This window comes from Borostomias antarcticus (genome assembly GCF_949987555.1).
Source record: "Borostomias antarcticus genome assembly, chromosome: 8".
Lineage (NCBI taxonomy): Eukaryota > Metazoa > Chordata > Actinopteri > Stomiiformes > Stomiidae > Borostomias > Borostomias antarcticus.
In genome coordinates this window covers 30,524,296-30,542,141 of record NC_140241.1, presented here as the reverse complement: position 1 = coordinate 30,542,141, position 17,846 = coordinate 30,524,296, and the positions used below count along the sequence as shown (strand labels likewise).

At 43.4% G+C, this 17,846-nt stretch overlaps 1 protein-coding gene across 1 annotated transcript; it reads right to left on the bottom strand.

Annotated features, from left to right (window-relative positions):
• Positions 1-8,304: 8,304 nt before the first annotated feature.
• On the bottom strand, positions 8,305-16,616 carry ca9 (carbonic anhydrase IX; the record flags this gene model as incomplete). The annotated part of the gene is made up of 12 exons (XM_084442594.1): positions 8,305-8,412; positions 8,831-8,924; positions 9,160-9,183; positions 9,525-9,611; positions 10,313-10,436; positions 10,913-11,070; positions 11,390-11,456; positions 11,604-11,696; positions 11,957-12,099; positions 12,362-12,532; positions 13,498-13,523; positions 16,480-16,616. 12 exons carry the CDS (start codon positions 16,614-16,616, stop codon positions 8,352-8,354), a joined length of 1,185 nt encoding a protein of 394 aa, XP_084298720.1. The 3' UTR covers positions 8,305-8,351.
• Between the last annotated feature and the right edge of the window lie 1,230 nt (positions 16,617-17,846).

Below are 17,846 nucleotides of genomic sequence, written 5' to 3'. Positions count from 1 at the left end.
TTATAGATGTATGCAGTAGGGTAGGCCTATGCCTAGACACAATAAGACCACCGTCTTTAATCATGATGCATTAATTGATGAGAACATGCACATGCTGGAGATTCAAGTAGGCCTAGGTATGGTCCATAATATAAAGAACTGTAAGAATTATATAGTGTTGGTAGCCAAATTAAGTCCAGTCATGTGGCTTATGAATATTCTATCACCAATAAATGATCAATGTGTAGGATATTAGTGCATTTCCCTAACATAACAAACCTTGTATCGTCACAGGGTGATGCGTCACTGGAGGACTCCATCGACATTCTTCTAGAGGACAACAGCTCCAAGTCCTTCCACCATCACCAGGATAACGGCATGATAACCTTGTGGATGTCCACCATTTTGTCAGGGGTCTATGGGTTGTGGGCCATGTTTTGTATGCCAGGGCTGAAAGTACCCTTTCGGATGAAGGTAGCCACCCTCAATCAATGTTCTGATTGATTCCAACAGCATTGCATGGCAAGTACATTTCCTCAGCCTGGTCTGATGGGTCTGAAAATGAGACAGATGTGATTCTGAGTAGACTTGTGCATGTATGTGTACATTGTGTAGGTACCATTCTTGCCTTCAACCCCAGAGCGAACCATGAACGTTATGAAGCTTCTCCAGGGCCGTAAAGGGCTGCTAGCTGATCTGGGGTCAGGGGACGGGAGACTGGTATGTCTATAAAACTCATTAAAGAGGACCTATTATAAAAAACATTTGGGTCTCTGATGGGCCTACCCATACACTGTGAAATATATAACTTTTTTGTGGCCATCTGCCATCTGAAATGTCGATTTCCAGTTTTCATGGTTCTTGATTTCTGAATCAAATGTCTTTGCTACAGAGCTGTCCATGTTCCAGGTGTTGGAAGCTTCCTCAGTTGGGTTCAAGTGCACAGGCTTTGAGATCAGCTCTCTGCTCCTGGCTTATTCACCCAGCAGAGTTTGGTGGAGGGGGATACCACACACAAGAAAATAATAACGTAGCTCTGTCATGTCATGGGACAATTCAACACTCATTTTAGTTTATGTAAAAGAAAGACCTACAAAGGCCTTACAATTAGTAAATGTACTGTTCAGCTTAATGTACATATGATTAATAGAAACCATTTTACCATTTAATGTGAAAACGTTTATTTGTCATTTGCCATTAAATTAACCTGTATTATTTGAAATCTACCACATGATGGCGCCACAATTCCAGCTGCATGATTGGGTTAGCTAATGTTCTATTAATACATCCATGCTAACGTCACACTACAGCCCCAGAGCTGCACCAGACAGACTGATCTCCAGACACCTGCTGCATGGGAAGCAAGAATGGAGGAAGATGATCCGATGTGTAGCAGGCTACGCTCTCCTTCTACATTAAAGAGCTTCACATACACACCAGGTCCATATCACTGGTCATGTCTTCACATACACACCAGGTCCATATCACTGGTCATGTCTGCTGGTTAGAGCGTGTTCATGCAGAGATGGTAAACCACTAAGTAGGTATGTGAGTTACTCTGTAGGGAATGTCCATGTTGGCCAATGAGTGGCCCTTTATCCCTCCTTACATCCTTCCTTAAACCCTGAGCAAGGCCTCTCTTTCCAGGAGAGTGCACAGGAATGTGAAACCTTGTGAAGGATTTACCTGGAGCCCCTCACTGTTGTGGGCAGGGGAGACACAGAGCTCATTAACACACATCAGCCCCGTCCCGATGATGAGAGGATCTGCAGTGGAGAGAGAAAGAGCGCATAGAATAAGAGTTATTTTCATTCCCCGGCTCAAGGTGATATGTGATTTGAAACTTGTGGGCAAATAAAAAGCATACCCTTTCTAGCAGGCGATTTACCTGTAGATACAGGCTAATGTTGAAATAATACCTATATTCATTCATCATGCAATATGTTCAACAGCACAATTATGTTAAGCCTGTGGTAGAAAAACAGAGAACTGTATACTATTGAATACAATGGCTCTTTATTGTCAGATGGACATGCTCCTTGCTTTGCCCCAGAACAGGCTGCCTCTACTACAGGGTACTGGGCAACGTGTACAACTAGCTAGCCAGTTGATCAACATGATCACGCACCTCACAGCCCTCTGCCCGTCTGGATACACCGATATCCTGCTGATGGATGTGTGGGCCTTCCTTTCCTCTGGAGTCTCCCTGCCCAACCTATCCCTGCTCCACACACACACACACACACACACACACACACACACACACACACACACACACACAGAGCCACACACACACACACACACACACACACACAGACACACACACAGACACACACAGACACACACAGACACACACACACAGACACACACACAGCCACACTCATTGCTTACCCGCTGGATACTGAGTGCTGGACAGGAAGACAATAAAAGCTTGTCTGATGTTATTGTGTAGAAACATGTAGGTTGTATTACCAACCACTGCAAAATCATTAGTGGGGTTCATACTGTAGAAATTCTGTATTTAACTTAACAGTGTTTTATTTGTTGTGTAACAGCACAACACACACACGCACACATACTGTACACACTCTCTCTCTCTTTCTCTCTCTCTCTCTCTCTCTCTCTGTATAGTACAACACTGCAAAATGTCATTGAAACGCCCTTCTCTTCGAATGTCAAGTGTCTCTTACACCTTCACCAGGGTAATATTTGACAGGAGTTTGGCACCATCTGCAAAGCACGTCACCCTCTGTGGGCCTACACTGTTCTGTTCAGCTTTGCCTGACTGAAGTGCCAACAAGTTAGGGCTAGATATCTAATATCAATGTATCAGACACACTGGTATCACAAGTTTCCACAGTCACACACCAACGCATTTCTATGTTGCTGCATGTGACCTGTAATATCCAAATGTGCCATGCTTGTGACTTACTGTACTATTCAAGTACTGTATGTAGATATTTGACTTTTTTATGGCTTGCTCACTTCCTAAATATTCAATATTCAATTCAATTCATGATTCAAGTGTTATGGAAGCAAACTACCAGGGATTTGTCAGTGTGAACAATGGAGGGAGAACTGGAAGTGCCAGCCAGCGTTAGGCCAAGACGCCCTCTGTTCCAGCTCAGCCAGCGTTAGGCCAAGGTGCCGTCTGTTCCAGCTCAGCCAGCGTTAGGCCAAGGTGCTCTCTGTTCCAGCTCAGCCAGCGTTAGACCAAGGTGCTCTCTGTTCCAGCTCAGCCAGCGTTAGGCCAAGGTGCTCTCTGTTCCAGCTCAGCCAGCGTTAGGCCAAGGTGCTCTCTGTTCCAGCTCAGCCAGCGTTAGGCCAAGGTTCTCTCTGTTCCAGCTCAGCCAGCGTTAGGCCAAGGTGCTCTCTGTTCCAGCTCAGCCAGCGTTAGGCCAAGACGCCCTCTGTTCCAGCTCAGCCAAGCCAACAGTACCAGTTTCAGAGACTGGTTTAAACTCGTAGCTCAACTTGAATGAGTTACTAGCTGATCATGTTCCAGACATGTCAGAGAGAGCTCCTACCCTCTGTGAATTCACACACACACACGCACACACACACGCACGCACGCACGCACACACACACACACACACACACACACACACACACACATACACATACACACGACAGATTCTGGTTCTTCCCAAGACTCAACAAAGATATCAAGTCCAGTAGTGCATGCCCTACCAGGCATCTCCAGTTAGGTTTTTATTTTGTTGCAGAAAAACGGCAAGTGCTGTTGTGAAGGGTGCATCATGGTCCAACCCATTACATTTTGGAGCAGATCCGAAGCATGGGTCGGGTCTACGGGCCGCCCAAAAACATCCGGTCATTCACCTCCATTTGAACCAGGATTACGCAAAAACTACCTGACAGATTTTCATGAAACTCTGTGGAGGGGTGTACCATGGGCTACTTTATAACCCATAACATTTTGGAGCAGATCTGAATCACGGGCCGGATCCACAAATGCCCGGAGTGCACGGGCCGGAGCTCGGAGTGCACCGCATTGCCCCCCACTGGCTGTGACCAATCCAGTCGTTTTTGGTGCGTAGCCAACGCAGCTAGTATAGCTCCCTCCCTTACTCCCTTACTCCCTCCCTCCCTTACTCCCTTACTCCCGACAATGTTGGCCTGCATCTCTGTGTTGTATCCCGCTCTTATTGTGCTGGATTAGCATTGGAAGTATTGGGACTGATGTGTCCAGGTGACAAGACCCATCTTAATTTATCAGACATTATTTCATGTCATTTCAATTCACAGATATTTGAGTGGCATGACTAGCTTCCGTCCTACCAGTCCTGAACAGAAACAAGCCAGCCATGCACATAAGCCAGGCTGGACCTGGCCTGGTTGGACTAGGATTACGCAAAATGAAAACAAAACTTAGAATGAAGCCAGCTCCCTGTGTGAGGGTGCTAGACATGGACATTATTTTTTGGACTAGGATTATGCAAATTATGCTTTTAATGAAACTCGGTGGAGGGGTCTAGCATGGGCCAATTTAGAACCCATTCAATTTTGGCACAGAACCACGAAATGCATTCAGGGCGGAGGTCTGTGCTCTCTGAGCACCATTTCTAGTTACATTGTAAAAGGAAGGGTTACCCAAGTTCCCCATATGAAGAAATCTGTCAGGATATGATTGCAAATTACATTAGAAAATGTCACAACTTGGCTAATACTGCTGGGATTACTGTGTAACTCAGCTAGCCTACAGTATGAACAATGTTTCTCTGAAAATACGGATCTCTTGCTGAAAAGCTCACCTCTGTCTAGGTTTACATCATTTCTTGTGAACTTTTTCTACAGACAATTCCCACCATTTACAAGGTTCTTCCTTGTACCAGTGCAGCTACGTTCTCACTTCCACAGAAGCTATGCAGACATATAGGTTGTTATTCACCATATTACATCCTGTTAAAAGACTGTTCATGCAACCAACGCTGGTGGAGTATTTACTGCATGTACCATAGATAACGAGAAACATTACAGCTGGTATGTTCTTGCCTCCCTCCCTATGAGATCTGTCCAGCGGTACAACATGTTCAGTTCTTTTGCATGTCCCTGTGGGCTATAAGCACTTTATCTCTAATGTATATATCAGCCCATTCTCTGACATGGAATGTGGTGGGGTCAAAATGAAAGACAGTGGCGGCCTAATCGCTTCACTGATGAATTATAGCAAGAGAATAGAAAACATACACATGCTCCCAAGATTCAACCAAAGTTCACTAGTTCATGCATTCATTTCATTCTGCTGCTCTATGCTCCTGCAGAAATAGAGCACTATGAAGTAACCTGTTGTGTGTCGGTGTCCTATCAGTCACCTACTCAGGGTCTGGATGACTTCACTGCCTGAAGAAATCACTGAACTTACTTCGCTAATACTATTGGCCCCACCATGCCCTTACCTCATGTTTTAGTACAGTATTTGCTTTTTGAATTGTTTTTTTGGTCATATTACAACATTCTTCTGACCTTATGGTGCAAGGATGACAAGGGTGTGTTCAACTTACAAACCACTATGATGCATGGCGCTCTGAAAACACAACGCTTCTTCCTGTAAGGCACTCTTGTTATCTGTCTATGGTTGCGTTTGAAAAGCAAAATACTATACTGTAAATATTAAGAGTTTCGACCTAAAAGCTTCACTGCTGAATGCATGTAGGAGCAGCGTTGAAATATTTTCATTAAGATTTAGAGTAAGGATTTAGATTCAAGTTTTATTTTATATGAAGTTTTCATCTCAACTGCAGTCATCTGTGAATTGACCCATGTCCTGAAGATTGGCTCATTATGTTCAAACGACAGTGTGATAAAGATGGCTGAGTGAGGCAGTTTAATGTGTTTTTAATGGATGATGGAGTCTGCTGGTCAGCCTCCCTCAGGGGACTGACTGACCGGTCAGAGGATCAGAACATCTTATCTCATTGTAATGTTTGTTTAAAGTAAAGGAAACCATGATGCCATAGAAACACTGGACTGTCCCATATCAAGAGGTGATGAGAAGCTTGTCTTTCCTATGAGGTGATAATGACATGTCTAACTTAATGGACGACTGGGTTATAAAGTACAGATTGCACCTCTATGTAGCCTACTGTTATTGGCCAACCATTTAGATGACAAAATATGACATGGCATGACATAACTAAGTCTAATGTAAGTTATAACATTGTTACAATAGTGTGGAAAGGTAATAGATGCTTCATGTGGCTAATATCTCTGACGTTGCTATACGTTTATAATGAAAGAGTGGATTCTAACATCTTTTGACCAGTTTTAGTACCATGACTGTGGCGTGTGCGAGAGGTATTGGATCAGTCGGCCACATCTGTTCTTCTAACGGAGAACTATATTTCAGGTACATACTGTAAGCTCATGTGTGTCTGTTTTCTGTTACACCCATGTTAAGCGGCATTCCTCAGTTCACATGCAATATTATTTATGTTCTGTCCAGCTCGTGTGTGAGATAGTACACGTTCACAGCGGTGTCATCCCGTTCTGGCTTCAGGCTGTGTGATCCCCTCCAGGCCAGAACGGGGCTCAAGATGTCCTTCTGAAAACTCATCTTCTCACATATGGAAGAAAGGCATGAGCTTAGTCATGAACATACTAATACACATTCACCCCACAGGGATTATTAAAGTTCATATGTATCTGGCCATCAACAAGGCTTGTGTCCCCTTGCGACGCCCTATATACGCCCTGCGCTATATAATGCGCTATATAAATAAAGTTTGATTTGACTTGATTTGATCTGTACCCCTTGCACCACTTACACAAGACCTCTGATCGTTCCACATACCTTAACGGCACACACACTGCACACACACACACACACACACGCACACACACTGCACACACACACACACACACACAAACTGCACTCACTGTACTGTAGCCTACATAACACCGCTCATCCACCACACTTCACTCTGCACACTTCCTGTGCATACTCTCACCACACCCCATTCTGTATATAGTACATATACTGAAATTGTGCCTCCTCCTTTATTTTTTATTTTTAACAGTATATCGTAATTTGTACATTGCACTGCATTTTGTTAAACCACTCTGTTTTTGGTACTGTATTTGGTACTGTATTTGGTACTGTTTTGCACTGTCATGTCTTATCCTGCACCCTGTCCGATGTCGTCTACAACAGCGTATGCCTTAACCCTAGTCACATTACTAGTATGTGTGAACAATATACATGGCAATAAACCCATCTTGAGTCTTGAGTACTAAGGCATTTTAGTGTGCCCCTCCCGGTTAGTACGGAACCATGTGAATGTGTGATATTGTTTTCCATGGTCGTCACAGTAGCCTGCTGTATGTAGTACCCTATACACACCCAACTGAACACTATTATAAGTGCACCAGTATGGTGCGGTAGTTAGATATGTAAATGGAAAAGAGGTATATGTGAAGTGTACAATGTGTAACTAATGCTTAGGCTCTAATTGGAGTTTATTTGAACTGTAAGTATAATTGTAGATATACTAAATGAAGGATGATCCTTAGTGTCAAAATACTTTAAAATCCTTTCCAATACTTCAGCTTTTGATTGAATCTGCCTGGAATGGGTAGTGGGTCCGTTGTGACAGATCGGTCAAGCACAGATCATTTCAAATAGTATTTTGATTCCAAATAGTATTTTGACCCAGATCTGAGGCTGATGGAATCAATAGAGGCGGATGCCAGCACACATTTCACAACAATATGACACATTTATTGAACATTTAAAGATCCAATTGCACTTGATCCACCATTGTGGTAGGGTGAGAGGTAACTTTAAGCAAAGTAATGGTATAAGTGAAACTGTGATTAAAATACAGCAGAGCATATTGCTTCATAAAATATGTAATTGACAATAAATACACATACAATACTCATAGAATGCATTGCTTACTTTACATGAAATCCAACAGAAGCAATATAATGTAACACTTTCACTTGCAACTCAAACATTTGGAACCAGTAGACATCCCAGTCAAGGTTGCTGACATTCTGCATCAAAACGTCATTTTTGTACATCAAACAGGCTGCAGCACTACTGTATTTGAACAAAATAGTATTATTTTCACCTGCATATTACCAACATAATAAATAGATCAAATTGTACACATTCATCCATAAACATTTTCGGTGTCTGTTATTGTAACTATCAAATAGCTACTGTAGCCTGTGTTTTCTGCAGAATAATTTAGCTACTTCAGCAAGTGTGCATTCAGAACAAACACAAACAAGACATTTATTCTATGTCTAAGAAAACTTCTTGGTTTGGTGGCCAATATGAATTCTCTGCTGATATGTGTGCTTTAATTGGCGTAAGGAATACTGAATATATATTGAATCATCTCCATCTATGCCTCCTCGTTGGTTGCTGGCTTATAGATAACATTCTGTCTTGAATCCTTTTTCACACTGCAAGGAGAAAAAACACATGGGATTAGTCAACAACAGCATGTAAGTCGACTGTATGACATAACAGTAGTCAATATTGACATATTGCATATGCAGTGGCTGTAAGTTTGGTACAGAGGGTCTAAGAACTACAAAGCAAAACTGAATTCTGGATACTAGAGGAAACAGGATCAAGAAAGCAGCAGACCTGATGTTATTCCTCTACAAACAGTCTCAGATGAAGGCCTTTTAGTTCTGTCATAAGCAGCTGTTGCTTCATAAATACACACTGGAATCTGTCCATTAGTGATGTATTGACTCACAGGAAGCTGATGTGGTTTCTATGGAATATCTGCCTGACCAACGACTGTCATAATTGTAGGAAGTGATGGGAACCCCACCAGAAATGAGAACCTACTCTAAAGTTACTCTGGCTTACCTGTAGTACTTTTTCCGTTGATGGTATGCATAGACAGTGAATGCAAGCAAGGTGACGGCGAAGAGACCTCCAAAAGCTATGGCTAGGATATCACCTGAAAATAAAGAGATTAACGAGATTTTTACAGTTACCTTTACAGGCCAATTAGTTCAAAGTACTCAAAGTACTCGCTTGTCATGTCTTTTGGCTATGACTTATCGGACAGTAGTCAGTGACAGAGATCTCATGACCACATGCTACACATTGGTTCACTCTATACATCGAATGTAGGTCCTATATGTCATATACAGGTAGGTCACACTTTTATGATTGTTGGGGGGAAAACGTACCTCGTGACAGGTCTTCTGTGGAACCTGGAAGACAAACGGAGAGACATGTCAGATGACCTGACCCCAAACACAAGACAACCACGCACATGACCGTATAGATTCTAGAGCAGAATAGATGGCGTTGGACGCAAGTCTTTGTTTAACTTCAGATATGGACAATCTACAGTGCATTGTAGCGCACCGTCGCTTGCTTTACGAATCAAAGCACTGAAATGAAAAGTCAAGATGGAGAGTAAACACACGAATCCAATTAAGTGGAGGGTAAATAGAAATAGTGAGATAAGGAGAGCTTGGCTACCATGTGGCACCTGGTCTAATTAAAGCAGCGGTCTGTTTTAAGCCTTTCTGGGCGTCGCCTGGCTTACCCAGGTATCCCGAGGCGGCGGCAGGGTGTACTTTGGAGGGATACGTCTCCGTCTCCGTCTCCCAGTCTGCAGAGAGACCTACACGACCTGCACAATATCACAAACGGTCATTGTTTATGTCAATCCATTATGTCAGTGTTTGATAAGACGCACACTGATATCAGTCAAATTATTCCACATCACTGGGAGCTTTGAATGTATTTTGTGCCTTTTTATCTGGATGCTAAGAAGCATCCATAAATGAGTTGGATTCAAGAGACATCTGTTATGTGACTTTAACACCAGCATGTAGAGATCCATTGTGAAGGGATTTACTCATTTCCTCGTGAACCAAAGGTGGTGCCAAAGTTTGTGGGTCTATGTTATCATGTTGTGGGTCTATGTTATCATGTTGTGGGTCTATGTTATCATGTTGTGGGTCTATGTTATCATGTTGTGGGTCTATGTTATCATGTTGTGGGTCTATGTTATCATGCAACACCCCTGTCTGTCTATTTGTTGTTTCTTTGTCCTCTAAGTGAGCTAAGTGTTCCCACCACTCATTCTTGAAAGCACTCTTGTGAAACGTTTTGTTGTGTTGTACCTGTGTGTGTGTGTGTGTGTGTGTGTGTGTGTGTGTGTGTGTGTGTGTGTGTGTGTGTGTGTGTGTGCATAAGCGCAGGCCGCAGACGAATATAATGCCCACAAAAACACCTCAGGATTGTAAGTGTTGTGCAACGACTGGGCCCTTTCTAGGGATATGCAGGTTACTCATTATTTATGTCAGAAGGTGTGAGGAGGTCATTCACCTCTTACGATAGGCTCAGTGAAAGAGGCCAGAACTCGTCTCCCGTGAAGAAGCTGCGGGGCTCTGAAGTTCTTGTTCAGGTGTTGACTCTGGCCTGCCTTCAGAGAGTCCTCCAGGGCCGCAAGCTGAAAGCACACAGCTACACGTTTGGCATCCATGTGAAGATCCAACTACATCTGTGAATTAGTCCGGTCTTACACTGACTAGTCTGCACTTGTAAAGCATTTTTATCCAACGCTTCACAACAGCCTCTCATTCACCTATTCACACACCGATGGCGGCAGCTGCCATGCAAGGTGTTAGCCTGCTCACTGGGAGAAATTTGGGGTTCAGTGTCTTGCCCAAGGACACTTCAACATGTGGATAGGAGGAGGCGGGATTCGAACCGCCAACGCTACGATAATTGCACAACCCGCTCTACCACTGAGCCACAGCACCACATGGAAAGCTTATGTGAACACAGCACTCATCAGTCAGGTTGACGTTACTGTCCTCCACCCTTGGACACAGACATTGATTATGCAACTGGCAGTTGGAACAGATCAGGAAAACATTCGTACTCGAATCTCATCGCTTGGTCGCTGTTGTGTCACAACCATACCTGTCTCCTGGACACAGTGATGGTGTCGTTGAACATGGTCCAGTTCACGGTCTGGAAGCAGGGCGGAGTAGTCAGGGACCCGTTGTATCTATAGAAACGCTCCAGGTTGCTGGGCAACAGGTGGCGCACGTTGAAGCCTTGGATCTCAGTTTCTGACTCTGGAAAAAGAGTTCGACAGGTAATCACTACACAACCCACAAGGATTTTACAGTGCAGGCTTCATTTTTCAGAGTTCTTTTAAACAGAATGGCTCCTCACGTGTTTAATCTCAACATCATATTCTCGGCCATGTTACTTAAAAAGCATGCTGAAGAATTGCATTTTAAAGCAGCAGCTTGGAAAAACTAAAATCTTTTCTTTTGCTCAGTTTTGTAACCTAGAAATGAATAAAGGATGGAGTGGCTAAGGACATTCCAAGAAGAAATGTAGGGATAGAGTTAGAGTTAGAGTTAGGGTTAGGGTTAGGGTTAGGGTTACCTTCAGTACTGACATTGGCGAGCGCTGACAGGATTTTCTCATAATTTTCATTTTCATACAGACCAACCTATGTAGAAGAAAAATCAGCTTGTTTGGATGGTTGACGGTCCGATTAAATAAATACAATAAGGACAATATCGATCACTATGTTCTCGTGTCACACCACGGGGCACATTACTGTCACCTCACTGTCCTAATATTTAAGGTCCCTTACCCCAATGAAGCCCCCGAGGACAGCCAGCCCGTCAGGCTTGCTGGCTGCCTCTGACAGATCGCCATATTTAGAGTTGTAATGAACCACGTGGATCTAGGAAGGAAGAGAGTGAATGAGTGAGTGAGTGAGTGAGTGAGTGAGTGAGTGAGTGAGTGAGTGAGTGAGTGAGTGAGTGAGTGAGTGAGTGAGTGAGTGAGTGAGTGAGTGAGTGGCAATGAGCAAACGAACGAACGAACGAACAAACAAACATACAAACAAAACAAACAAACAAACAAACAAACAAACAAACAAACAAACAAACAAACGGCAGTATATCCACCACACCATCTAGCCTTCCTCCCGGCCCTCCTCACCTCAGCAGGGAAGTGGATGTTGTCGATGGTGTGTTCTGACCCAGGAACCTGGACGGTTCCCCAGTGGAAATGCAGCTGGGCGGCCAGGTAGGCGTGGTCGAAGCCGCTGACTATGCGCATGGTGCTGGGTAGACTCAGCTGCACTGGGGTACACACACACACAGGAGGGCGCGTCACACAACATGGCCAGTCTGAATGACCTCGAAAGAAGCCATCGTTCTTTCTGGCATCGCAGGTTACTATGTCAGTATATTTGATGAGGCTCCCATTACAATGCGCCATCAATCATGCATGTGTAATCATCGAATTCTTCTCTTTGATTTGATAAGATCAAATGATTTAGTCTGATCACACTCCGGTCCACCTCCATGTCACACTGCTGGCCTGTGTCGGCCATCGACTCACAGGTGTGTCCGTTGTTCAGCAGCATCAGCGTGGGTCCGTTGGTCAGGTCATAGCCCTCCAGCGTGATAGGGGGCAGTCTGCGGTCATAGATGGCCTTCTTGGGCTCAATGTTAATGGGAGACTGGGATGTTCCACTGCAGTGCTGGAAGTCTGCAGACCAGGACTCCTGATCTGTTCAGGATGGAGGAGGAGGAGGAGGAGGGGGGAGGGGGAGGAGGAGGAGGAGGAGGAGGAGGGGGAGGGGGAGGAGAGGGAGGAGGAGGAGGAGGAGGGGGGGGAGGAGGAGGAGAAGGAGGAGGGGGAGGAGGAGGAGGAGGAGGAGGAGGGGGAGGAGGGGGGGGTGGGGGAGGAGGAGGAGGAGGAGGAGGAGAGGGAGGAGGAGGGGGAGGAGGGGGGGGTGGGGGAGGAGGAGGAGGAGGAGGAGGAGAGGGAGGAGGAGGGGGGTGGGGGAATGATTAACGTACACAATGACACTCAGCAGTGTGACTTAAGTTAATGATGAAACGTACACAGACACACGAGTCCTTCACGCATGAAGTTTTCGCTGAATGTGAAATAAGGATGATATCCATGACAAAACCAACACTGATTCTGAATGGAAGCCAGTAAAAATGTAATATAGGTTCATTCAAAAAGGGATGTATACAAACAGCAGACCCCATCTGACAGCTTCAGGTATTGTGGTAATGATTGAGGTAAACATACTACACAGTTTGACATACTCCCCTCTGGTTGGTGCTTTAGAGGAACAGATATAAGAGGTCCTTGGTCCTCAGCGCTATCAGCCTCCTCAGTAAAGTACTGAATGCTGCTTTTTAATGTTCTTTTATTGGCAAATTTCCAACCTTGGTTGGACAATAAGGTTGTACCTTATCTTATCTTTGAAGCATTCTTTATCGGAGGACATTCTTGTCATCTCATATCAGAAGAGTCTAGATGTTGATTAAGACGCTGGCACGTGGAGACCATATTGTGATCTTTCTTGAAAACACAATCCTATCTCTAACTGCAGATCTGATAACACCTTCCATAACTATAAGACTTCATCTATGTGAGAGTTTCAAAGTTATACTGTAGAGGACAGGACAGACTTTATTACAGGTTATTATTCACACAAGAGAATAAGCAATATTTACCGTCATATCCCCAGTGAGCGTGATGGCTACCTGACAGAGGGGGAAAAAGAAGAAAGGAATCAGTGATTTGTAAGAAACACGAAATGATCTCACATTTCTGTGCATTCAGTAATCTTAAATATTACTGTATAACAAGTCGTTATAACAAGTCGTTATAACAAGTCATTATAATTTATTAATTAACAAGTTTAACGTTAAGTTCAACAAGACATTTAAAGTTCCACCCGTTACTATAAAAGTGGCAGGTATCAAGCAAGGCACTCTAGCTGTGTAGAAGATGATGACTCAGATTTTTATTAGATATCTTGTAACTCTCACTTAGACTGCACACAGTCCCCACTGTATGGTCCTGTGTGAATGTGTCCATTATGAAGCCTGCCTCTAAGCCTTTCCTAGAGGGGCTCAGGCAGAGTTGAGCGGAGGGCTTTCCTTGGGGACACACAGGTCCCAACGGCCTGACTGCGAGGACATGGGTCATTGGTAGGTTACTTGGCACCTTTCACTGGAACTACAGAGCAGGCTATTCAGGAATCCCAGAGTAACCAGGGTCTGGATGAGGGACTGTGGGGAGACAGAGCTGCATTTCAATTACTTTTCAGAAATTGTGAAACATGTGGTGACTGGAAGAGGGAGTATCTGGGGGTGTATTTCTCATTTCTCACTCATGTTTCCTGGTATTTTATGTGATGGACTGCTTTCCCTGTTGCTCATGGCAACAAATGAATGTCCGGTGATAAAGAAATAATGACACAAAATAACGATGCTGTAAAATACTTCTACAAAATCCAAGGTGTGGATTATAAAGCTAACTATTATGTGTTCAGGGACCAATGGTACTTAACGCTACTTACTAAACTACTTGAGCAATTTATGTGAACAATCCCATTCAGTTTTGAGATTAATTTATGATGATGATGATGATGATGATATACCATTTTCACTTTTCCTTTTATAAATAATGAATACCTGTTGCCAAACTTCAAGTAAATTAGTAGCTTCTCCCACTACGAATAGCCACAGGGTATCCTCCATGCGTTGGCAGCATATCATAATGTCAATATTTGATCCAAATATTGTGAGTGCATCTTTTTTTATTCAACCAACTCTGTAGTTCAATAAGACATTGATTGTGCGCGATGTTTCCGTGGTAGCCACGTGGCTCTGACGTGTTTGGCACAGTGTGAGGAATGACTAGTGAAGTACAGGATAGCAGGATATTCTGAATCACGACACATACTGCCAGGACACAAACTACATGTCTACGAAAACGTAGCTTCTCCCATGTGGCACAAACGTGCTGCGTGATTCAGAATATGCAGTCCAGACTTTAACCATTTACAGTTAGGCCATATCCCTTCAGTGTGTGTCAATGCCAGTGAAATAAGTTCTAGTAAAGTAATAAAAAGTAAGTATTTTTAGTCATGCCAACCCATTTCGAGATTCCTAGAGTTGTTGCAATATACAGTACAAGTAAAAATAAAGGTTTGAAATGAGACATATGCTGAGATCACTGCTTCTGTAAGGCGAGCACCTTGTCAAACACACAAACCTGCTGTGACACTTTAATACATGGGATTGTTTGTTGAGCAAGTTTCAGCTCTTAGTAGCCTACCTAGGCTATTTGAAAAACCATGAAATAATTCCCTGCTTTTATGGAATAGAATTCAAGCACTGCAATGACATCGGTGATTATGTCATTTTAAAATGTCCCTCTAGTCACTCAGGGTGAATCTGCAGTCAGTTGCACAATAAAGGCAGTGAGGTAACAGCCTCTCCAGCAGGGAAACGTGAGCCCAGAGAACATCCATATCAGAGATGATCCATCATCAACACATTAGGATTCAACCTGTTTCTATTATCAAGTCGTCCAAAAACACTGTTACTCTGCTCATACTGTCAGTCCCATGTGTTTGGATCCAGCCGTTTGAACGTGTATAGGGTACAGTATATACACTAACGTGTATAGGGTACAGTATATACACTAACAAGTATAGGGTACAGTATATACACTAACATGTATAGGGTACAGTATATACACTAACGTGTATAGTGTGCTATATCATTGCTGGTCTCTGACAGTCTGATGGTGCATGGTTTTCTACTGGCAGTACTCCAAGAACGGCATGAATCCCTGTGACTACAGTACGTCCCCTACTTTCACACGTACACACACACTAAAGCACACAGAAGAGCAGCTCAAAGGTATTTCATTACGGATCAGCACTCACAAGTGTTTTTGAGACGACAGCACGATAACAGAGCATGATGGACTTTGCTATATTGGCTTGACCGCGCCTGGGGGCAATATAGCCAAGTCTGTCTGTGTATGTGGACATCTCATATTAATCTGGATATATGGACATATCATATTAATAACCTCTAATCTCCTATTAATGAACTCTAATGCCATAATAGCATAGGTTCCTTATCAGAACAGAAGCTACTTGTGGGTGAAAATATGAGTTATTATGATAGGGAGTAATTAAAAACGCTGTCTCTTTTCTTCATGTTCAAACACACACACACACACTCACACTCAGCAACAGCTTTCTCTAATCACTCTAACCGGCTTTCAAACATGCTTCATGGTCTCAGGGGATTTTCAAAAGCCAGATTTGAATGAAATACAATGAATGAATTAATATAAATGCACAGTATGTACAAATGAACTTGATCAGCTTCTCAATGCATTTGAAAGGGAAGTGAAAAGGATTCTTGAAATGCTCGCATCTGAAGATCAACTTTCCTGCATTGTTTCTAAACGTACTGGGAAAATGTGATATATCAAATCTTGACATGGTGAAATACTAAGAATAGCTTAAACATTATCCTTTGATATAATAGACTATATATTTCTATCCCACTGTCCGTACACTCAGAACAGCACAGGTGAAACGCTGTTAGTTTGAATAGCGCCTGTGTACTGTGAGCAGGTTTGGGGCGGCCGTGTGTGAGCAGGTTTGGGGGCGGCTGTGTGATCACTTACCCTTGGGATGATGCTCCTCGCTCTCCTTTTCACTGCTCCCTCCATCCTCCTCGGAGGAGGTCGAGGCCGAGGAGGACGAACTCAGCACCAGGCCGTGGAAGAGGAGGACGGTGAGGAAGATCGTCTGTAACATCTGGAGTTCAGGCACTTTCTAGTAAGGACCTCTGGGGTTATTCAAGTTGTCAGTCTAGGTTGTCGCCCAATCAGAGCTGCAGGTCCTTGGATAAGTTGTTATCTAGGTGGTCTCTAAACCCGGGTCATGTATCACTACCCAGTCAGTCTTTCACAGGAAGATCTTCAGTCAGAGGATAGTCAGCAATAGGTCAGGTCAATCAGGCAGGTCATCAATAAATATAGCAGGCAATCTTCAGTCTTTAGGCTTCCGTCTTCAAACGCTCTCCTTCCAGTGACCTGTGTCTCCTCAAGACTGTAGTGGAGCGAACTGTAGGAGCTAGTCACCTGGGCAGGGCCTTAAATAGGCAAGGCTGAGGGCGGTCCAACCAACGTTCAGGGCCCCAGGAGCCACTCAAGGTGCCAGTCAACCCCCTCCTCCCCCCTTCTTCCTTCCCTCTCTCACCATCTCTTCTCCATCTCACCACCCCTGCTTTTCCTCAGGCTCAATCAAGGTTATTATAGTTAACGAAAACTAACTGAAAAACAAAAACTAGGTGTGAAAAAACATTTTAGTTAACTGAAATAAAAATAAAAACTGGGCTTTACAAAAAAAATGATAACTAACTTTAAAGAACGAATTAAAATAAACCTAAACATTTAGAGAAAATGTTTTTATTTTTAATCTTTTTCATTTCATATATAAGCCTAGTATTTTGGGTGGATATGAAATCTATCCTCCAATTTTTGTAGCTATGCCCCCGCGCCGAAGTAACTCCCAGTAGTGTGGGCCAGATGGTTGGCTTCACATGGAATGAACTCAGAGATCAGGATGGTCTCACGAGGCTAGCGCAAAAGAAAAAACAAACGAAACTAATACTGAAACTAATAAAAACAAAAATAAAACTAGGCATTTTCAAAAAATAAAAACTAAACTAGCAAACCCGCTTTAAAAACAAATTAAAACTAAACTGAAATTGAAAACAAAAAGTTAAAATGATATAAAAATCTAATAAAAAAATAAAATAAAAAAACTAATGAAGAAAGCAACCCCCCCCCACACACACACACACACACACACGCAGCCTTACTTGGTTCTATCTAATCATTAGCGTAGCCCAAGCAAGAATGTCACTCCCTCCTCTCTTTCTGCTTGTCCCTTTCTTTCCCTTTTCTCTCTCCCTCCTCCCCTCATTCTCTCTCCCTCCCTCCTTCCCTCCCTCCCTCATTCTCTCTCCCTCCCTCCTTCCCT